Consider the following 8492-nt stretch of genomic DNA (forward strand, 5'->3'; position numbering starts at 1 on the left):
GTGAAGCTGCTGCTACCAGGCTCACAGCCTGTTCTTTGGCCTCGTCCCTGGCCCTGACCCGACCACCCACACGCCCCCCACCCCTTGGCAGTTGGTCGGAGGCCACCCCTCTTCACTCTGGCCAGTGACTCCTACAGACACTCTGCCCTCCCCTGCCCTTCTACCAGCCAGAGACGTGAAGCTGCTGTAGGCCAGTGAGCAGCTCTCCAAACCCTGCCAACCAGGGAAGGCCTTGGATTATTATCTCGCAGAGCCAGAGAATGAGGAGGGGCCCCAAGTGTACCTTAGAGACAGGCAGGCTGGGCCTTCTCCACACAGGGCCTTGAGGTCTTCTCCTGGGAAGTGTGTCCCTATGAGGGGAAGGGAGGCCCATCACACAGGATGCTCGCTATCAGGGCGTGGGGCTGTGTCACTCTAGCTGGCGCCACAAGCCTCGGAAGGAAGTGGCCCCCCGGGGAAGAGAAATAAAGGCAGGGGTTAAGAGGGGGAGGCCACGGCCTCAGAGAGCCAGGAGCTCCCGCAGCTGCTCACACCAGAGCCATGCAGTGGGGCGGACTTGCTGCAGGACCTGCCGTCCTGGCCGTCACTGCCCTCCTGTGCACTGTGGCCTCGACTGAGGACACCTGTCCTGGTGAGTCAGACACCAGGCGAGCCGGCTCAGCCTTGATCAGGTCTGGAAGCTGGCAGCCTGCACATGCAAGCCAGGCCTGTGCTCAGCCCTCCGTGAAAACTCTTCATTACTCCTTGGGATGGCGCATTTAAAGTGTCGTTTCCCAGAAGAGGATGGTGGGCAAGTCCAACCCCGAGGTGATGGGCCCAACCCCTGGCCCGCGCTGTCAGCAGGGGACCCTGCGGAGGAATCCTCCTCCGGGGCTCAGGGTCCATGTGCGGGGGGGCGATCACAGGGTCCATGTGCAGGGGGGTGATACAGGGTCCACGTGCAGGGCAGGCAATCACAGGGTCCTGGGGACCTCACACCCGGCGCCGAAGGACCGTCAGGCTCTGGGGCAGGGGTGCCCCGCTGTGCCTCTGAGGGGGGAGGCAGAGCAGCCTCCTGCCCGCCTTTCCCTGACCTGGGCTCAGGAGCTGTTTCCCCTGCCCTGCGCCCCCCGCCCCCACCCTGACCTGCCGGAGGTCCTGGACCAGGAGGGACAGAACAGGTGTGTTTCCAAGAGTCCAAGTGCCACAGCTGGTGCCAGACTCACCAGGGTCGGCGGGACGGGGAGTGGGATTAACCCAGAGTAGCCAAGAAAGGCCTGGAACCCTCGAGATGGGAAACACCAGGATCCTTCACTGGAAGATCACTGGACAGTAAATTTGTTCCCCTAAACACATTGTGTTTCCTAATTTGTCTAAAATTGCCAACTCTTCTTTATGAATGAGAAAAAATGAAGCAAAGTTTAAAATGAAGCCTACCGTGTTCTGAGCAGTGAGAGGAGGACAGAACAGCACTCCAGGTTGTGGCGGCTCCCTGCCCCCGGCCCCCACAGGACCCTGTGCTGTCAGGCACCCCCGAGACACCCCCAGGCCTCTGACCCGGATGTTTTGGCTTCGGGATCCACACAATCAAATGTCACCAAGTAAATCAACCTCTGCTCCCAAATCCGAGGACCCTTGCTCTGTGTCTTGGGAGCAAACACATCCCTCTCCAGGGGACCCACAAGGACCCCTGGCAGCTCAGGAATTCTCTGAGCACCTGCCCAAGGGCTGGGGGTGAAATTTCAACATTGACCCAAAATCCCTGAGTTTCCTAGAAATATTTAGGGTTATTAGTAATTGAAAGTCCCCAGTGTTCATGCAGCTCTTTCTAAATGCCACGGATCCTGCTCAGATGGAAACATTTGCAGCATCTAAGGAATCCTCCCCCACAGCCCTCTTCCCATCCTCCTGGAGCCCAGAGGACAGAGGCCCGGGGGGGCGGAGGGATGTGCCCGAGGACACAGCACTGAGGAGCTGGGCTCCCCTTGGGCAGGGAGGACTCTAAGGCCATCTCCTCCCGCCTGACCAGCACCCATGGACGGGCAATCAGGGGGACAGAGCACGTCTACACCAGAGGCGGGGGAACCCAGGTCCAGGCTGACCGTCCAGTGGTGCGCAGCGGTCAGCGCAGGCTCGGGGTCCCCTCGCAGGGCAGTCTGTCCGCAGGATCTGCTGGGGCCTCGGGCCCAGGCGGGGCGCACCCACCGACATTTGGTGTCTCTCTGCAGAGGCGAAGGTGCTAGATCTGGAGGGTTCTGGCAAGCTCACCATCCTCCGAGGCTGCCCGGGGCTGCCAGGGGCCGTGGGGTCCAAGGGAGATGCAGGCGTCGATGGAGCGAGAGGTAGGCACCAAGGGCTCGGGGTGGGGTGACCCAGAGCCTGCTCTTCTCCAGGTAGAGCCCGGGGTGGCCGTGCCCCCTGCACTTGCAGGTGGGGGCGCGGGTCTTGCCCTGCACACAGTGGGGTCAGAGTCACGCGGCTCTGCTGTGGGTGGAGTCGGATCCTCGGGGGAGGGGCTCACGATGGCCCGACCTCCACGGCATCCGGGGGGGCAGTGCCCACCGGCTCACCCTGCACGGAACCCACCGCAGGAGAGGCCGGCCGTGTCCCATGGGGACCAGTGGGACAGGATCTCCCGGGATGTGCCCTGTGTTCCAGGCGCTGACTAGACCATAGGGCTCTGTGGGGGCAGCTGGGCCGGGGCCCTGCACATAGGTCAGCGGAGCCAGGGGTCAGCGGTGGCCCTGGGGCCGGGGCTGCAGGTGACTATCTGGTCTCCACTTGGGCCTGGGCTTCTCCCAGGGGCTGCTTGGTGTACCCTAGGGCAGCTCTGTCCACTCTGGGGCAGCTCCGTCCACCCTGGGGCAGCTCCGTCCACCCTGGGGCAACTCTGTCCACCCAGGGGCAGCTGGGTCCATTCCCGGGGCAGCTGCGTCCACCCCAAGGCAGCCCCATCCACCCCTGGGCAGCTCCGTCCACCCCGGGGCAGCTGAGTCCACCCTAGGGGCAGCTCCATCCACCCCGGGGCAGCTGGGTCCACCCCGGGGCAGCTCCATCCACCCTGGGGCAGTTCCGTCTACCCTGGGGCAGCTCTGTCCACCCTGGGGCAACTCTGTCCATCCAGGGGCAGCTGGGTCCATCCCAGGGCAGCCCCATCCACCCCAGGGCAGCTCCATCCACCCCAGGGCAGCCCCATCCACCCCACCCAGCTCCGTCCACCTTATCCTTCTGAGGATAAGTAGTGCTGGGTGGACCTTACTACTTGGGTCAAAGAGCTCACATGGAATCGTTGGGCTGCACCTTTGTCCACGATGCCTGTGTCGTTGGAGTTTGCAGGAGCACCTGGTCCCCCTGGAGTCCCTGGGAAGGCCGGACCACCGGGACCCAAAGGTAACAACATGATAAAGAGTGAGGACCCCTGTGCGGGACCCTGGTCTGTTCATAGAAGATGAGAGAGGAGCACAGACAGAGGACGAGGAGTTTGGGAGAGAGAGACAGGGAGGGACAGAGTGGCAGAGTGACGGGGAGGGATAGGTCATAGGTCCATTTCCAAGGAACCTGGAGATCGTGCATGACCTGAGACCTTGGTTGGGGGTCCTGGGTCTCCAGTGACCTCTCCTTTGGGGGGGCAGGATCCCAGGCCTCGGGGTCCCCTGCCCTCCTTGGAGACCCTGACATTAGAAATCTTGGGGAGCCAACAGAGCAATGGGGACGTCCAGGCCCTGGGGCAGCCCTGCACTGACCATACCTTCTGTGTCCGGGTCCTTCCTCCTGTATCTTCTCCAGGAAACCAAGGAGAGAGAGGCGTGCAGGGGCAGAAAGGTGAGCTTGAGCCAGGTCCAGGGGCGCGTCCACAGGCTCTGGCCACGCGGGGCTCCCAAGGCCACAGTCAGCCTGGCGGCATCTCGGGGGGATGGGTTTCAGACCCAAGTTCCTGTCTCGTCAGGGAAATGGCAGGAAAGTGCCCAGGGTCTGGGCCAGGGCTCAGGGTGCCGTCCTGTCTGTGAGGGTCACAGCCCCGCATTCCCCCCACCCGGGACCCTAGTGACAGCCAGATGTCATTACTGCTGAGTGCAGACCTTCCCCCACTTTCCCTCCTATGTATGCTCATTTATGAAACGTTTATCAAACAACATGTGAGATACAAACTCCCAAACCCTGAGACCCAGTCGCGTGCTCTGAGCACCAAGAAAAAGCACAGGATTGGGGCACAGACCTGAAAACCTGTTGCCCCCAGATGTCTCCCCGAGCAGAGGCTCTGAGTCTGAGGGACAGTGGGTGGAGGTGAAAAGTCCATTCCTACCCCACTGAAGAGCCGGGGGCCCCAGGCACATGGTTCACCCGGTGGGCACCCAGCGCCCAGAGAGACCATCTGCTCCTGGGCCGGGAGGTCGGGCTGGACACTGCAGGGCCCTGCAGATCCGTCCCGGGGACCGACAGGCTCACAGCCCTCCCGCCCTGGACAGACCCCCATTCTGCTTCCCCTGTATTCCTGGGGCTGCAGGGGCCAGGGCTTCCATTTCCAGGCCCTGATGTGCATGTCCTCTCCTGCCCACAGGAGAGCCCGGGTCACCTCAGTCCTGCAACACAGGTGACCGACCGTGCCACTGCCCCCCCCACTCTTGAGCTGACGCTGCTACCCTCAAGGAAGGCTCCACCAGACGCCCCCTCCTCGCTCGGGTTCCAGAACCCAAGGACCCCACACTACAGCCGCAGGTCCCTCCCTGGGTGGCTCGGCAGTGGGCAGCAGGCCCCCGGTGATGTTGTCCAGAAGCTACAACGTCTCCTGCAGGCCAAGGGCTCTGGACTGGGCTGGGTGGCCCTGGGGGGACAGGACTGCCAGGGAGATCTGGCTGGGCAGCCTGGGGCTTGGTCCCCATCCAGGCCCAGGTCCCTCCGCGCCCGGGCCGACGTGCCAGGGCTTCCTGCCTGACGGCAGCCCTGGGTGCATCCCCAGCACCTCGGACCTGCAGGGAGCTGCTGACCAGGGGGACCTTTCTGAGCGGTTGGCACACCATCTACCTGCCCGACTGCCGGCCCCTGACTGTGCTGTGCGACATGGACACGGACAGTGGGGGCTGGACCGTGAGTGCGGGGCCCCAGGGAACCGCTCGGGGCGGGGGGCTCAGGAGGGGGATCTGCCTGTGGGTCCCCCAGAGCCCATGTCTGCCAGAGGGAGGACACTGTCCTGTGGCCTTTGTCACACTATCCACCACCCACCCTCAGGCTGACTGAGCCTCTGGTCCAGGGCAGGGAGGACCAGACAGCTCGTGGGGGGTAAATCCTTATGGGGGGGAGTCCAGACTTTGGGGTGAGGCCCAAGGGAGCCCACACCCCCAGCTGTGTGGCTTTGGGCTTGTTGCCCACCCTCTCTGTTCCTCTGTGTCCCCCTCCTCCCTTGCGGGCTCTGTCCTCAGATCCTCTGCGGGACCTGAAATGAGATCCCGTGGCCGTGTCTGCTGCTCTGCCAGGATGCCCCCTGAGCTGGGAGGCCTCCCCCTGAGCCGTGACCCTAACAGGGCCCAGGGCCCTGACCCTCTTGCTGTCCACAGGTTTTCCAGCGAAGGACCGACGGCTCCGTGGACTTCTTCCGCGACTGGGCCTCCTACAAGCAGGGCTTCGGCAGTCAGCTGGGGGAGTTCTGGCTGGGGAATGAGAACATCCACGCCCTGACCGCCCAGGGTAGGGCCTGACACCCCCCGCCCTGACCCCAGCCTGGGCCCTGGATTGAGGCCCTTGTCCCTCATCCTGCAGGGGCTGCACTCTGACAGCGGGAGGCACTGGTTCTGCACCAGTCTGTGCATGGGGGCTCTACCTCTGTGCCCAACGTCTGGGGGGAACACGTCAGGGCCCCGGGGAGGCTTCATGCATCCAGGGCACCACTGGAGTCTAAGGTCCTGGGACAGGAGGGACCAGAGGCTTCTGGGGACCCTGCAGTGCCTGTTTGGGGAAGACAGACCGTCCCTCCTCCAGGTCCTCTGTCCCTGACCTGCGCGGGTCTGGGTGAGGGCAGCGTCCTGACACTCGGGCTCCTCTGCCCGCTGTGACCACTTGCCGCTGTCCTGGGGAGGCCGCCAGGGGTCCATCTGTCCTCCCTGCACGATCCCCTTGGCCATCCTGCTGCTCCAGTGTGTGACAGACTGTCCCCCGTGCAGGAACCCTAAGTGGCCCACGGCCCGGGGCTGTGATGTCACACCCTGCCAGGAAAATGTGCTTCATTGAGGTAGAACAGTGTCCTGTTCCCTCAGACAGAAACGAGGAGGGGATCAGGTGCCGTAGGAGGACGTGTGGGATGTGGGTCTTCATGGCCCCTCGTATAACCAAGGACTTTGTATCTGAACATGTGGAGACCTCCCTGGGATGCCAAGTCCATGCGGTCCCTGCACACTTTCTTGCATTCCCACCTCCTGGGGCTGAGACGAGGGGTCCCCGGCTGGGACCTGACAGCCCCTCTGCTCCAGGAACCAGTGAGCTCCGTGTGGACCTCATGGACTTCGAGGGCAACCACCAGTTTGCCAAGTACACATCGTTCAAGGTGGCGGGTGAGGCTGAGAAGTACAGGCTGGTCCTGGGGGCCTTCGTGGAGGGCAGCGCAGGTGAGGGTCCACCCGGGGCTCGGGGCCCTGCTTCCCCTTCTACCTCTGCACCACATGGATAGGGTAGTGGCCGCCCGACATGGTCCCTTTTCCATCTGTGAGGATCCTGTCACCCATACCTGCTGGTACCCACAAAAACAACATGTCATGTCCAGTAACAAGTCCAGTGGTGGGGTGGGGGGACTGCTCTGTATGGCATCAGCGACACAACCAGGGAAAAGGCAGTAATGTGGTGGTTTCCTGTGGCACCCACGTTCCCACTATGTGATGCCTGGAGCTCCCTGGTGATGTACCAACTGTCCCAGGGCAGTGAGTGGCCTCCCTCCGAGGAAGGACGCTTGCCAGCTGGCAGGGACAGACGGAATGAGGGTACGTGCCAAGGCGACTGTACTAGAGAGCAAGCATCCCCTGGCACCCCCTAGAGTTGTGCAGTGCATGACACGCACACCTGGATGGGGCCGACCTGCCCAGACCTCGCCCCCACTCTCCCCCGTGCAGGCGACTCCCTGTCATACCACAACACCCAGCCCTTCTCCACCAAAGACCAGGACAACGACTCAACCACGGAAAACTGTGCAGAGCGGTACAAGGGGGGCTGGTGGTACTCTAAGTGCCATCTGTCGAACCTCAATGGTCTCTACCTCCGGGGGCCCCACGACAGCTTTGCCAACGGCGTCAACTGGAAGACTGGGAGAGGCTACAACTACAGCTACAAGGTGTCGGAGATGAAGCTGCGGCCGGCCTAGCATGGGGCGCTCCATGCACACGGTGGCCTCAGGGAGGCGGTGCGGGCGCTGTCAGGGGAGGGAGCATGGGGTCCCCACCCTGCTCCCTGTGAAGCCCTGTTTCTCTGTTCCGTCTCCTGCACTTAAGGCCCTGCCTCCCATCCCCAGGGGTGAGAGCAGGGACCCACCACGTCCCGCCGGCCATGCGTTTTCTCAATAAAGACATTTGCTTCCTTGTGGGGCGCTCGTGGGTGCCACCGCTGCCTGCACTGCCCTGGCCACCGACCATGCTGCCTCTGTTCCTTTGGTTGCACCCCCTGGGACCTGACCCGGAGGGGCCCTACTGGCTGAGGGAGGAGTCCCTGGGGGTCTTGGTCAGGAGTAGAGAGCAGGGTCTGTGGCTGGGCCCCCTGGGTCGGCATCCTTTGTGGCCACAGTCTGCTGTCCCACAGACGTTAAGCTGCAGACAGAGCTGAGGGACGGAGACGGAGACCCTGTAACCACGACCCCAGGTCTTAAAATCTTTCCAGGTCAGCCCTTACAGAAAGTGTCTGCTGACCTGGGCTCAGAAGTGACCCATCTTGTCCCAGACCCCAGCTCTGCCCACTGAGCCATACCACCCTGGCCTCCAGGTTCCCGCGGGGCTCACTCGGGACTGCCCTAGGCACCCTGCAAAGGGTGACCCTAGGCACATGGGTCCCTGACCATGATTGAGACTTCAGGGGGCCAGGTGGGAAGTGTGGCTGCTCTGAGCTCCCTGTGGGGGCCTTTGCCCTGAGGGCCGGGCCAGGTCACCCCACACCTGGCCAGCAGGTGTGCGGGGCAGGGACAGGCGTCCTGGGAGCCAGCCAGGCCATCTGAGGGATGGCAGTGTCCTCAGCATGGGAGCCTCTGTCTGCTGAGCAGCCTGCCCAGCCGTGTCCCCCTCGGCCACCCACATGCTCTGAGGGGACCCCATCCTCAGCCTGGGTAGCGGGTCCCCGCATTGGCTGGTGCTTGACCCTCATGCTGCCGTTTGGGTCCCCCTAACCCCAAGGGACCACAGGGTGCATTGTCGTCTACTTTGCAGAGAATCTGGGAGGGCCCAGGGGGGAGCCCACCTTCTTGCCCCCAAGGGTCCCTTCGGGGGTCGGGGGGCTTCGCTGGGTGTGAACAATACAGAAGTTGGAGTATTTGGCGTGTGCGGCATGTG

General features: G+C 63.1%; 1 protein-coding gene across 1 annotated transcript; it reads left to right on the forward strand.

Moving 5' to 3' along the window:
• Positions 1–472: 472 nt before the first annotated feature.
• FCN2 (ficolin 2) lies at positions 473–7586 on the forward strand. Its single transcript, XM_038548865.1, has 9 exons — positions 473–631; positions 2208–2321; positions 3316–3369; positions 3766–3801; positions 4538–4570; positions 4937–5064; positions 5532–5661; positions 6441–6575; positions 7074–7586. Exons 1-9 carry the CDS (start codon positions 541–543, stop codon positions 7319–7321), a joined length of 969 nt encoding a protein of 322 aa, XP_038404793.1. The 5' UTR covers positions 473–540; the 3' UTR covers positions 7322–7586.
• The last annotated feature ends 906 nt before the right edge of the window (positions 7587–8492 follow it).

Source organism: Canis lupus, chromosome 9 (genome assembly GCF_011100685.1).
Source record: "Canis lupus familiaris isolate Mischka breed German Shepherd chromosome 9, alternate assembly UU_Cfam_GSD_1.0, whole genome shotgun sequence".
NCBI lineage: Eukaryota > Metazoa > Chordata > Mammalia > Carnivora > Canidae > Canis > Canis lupus.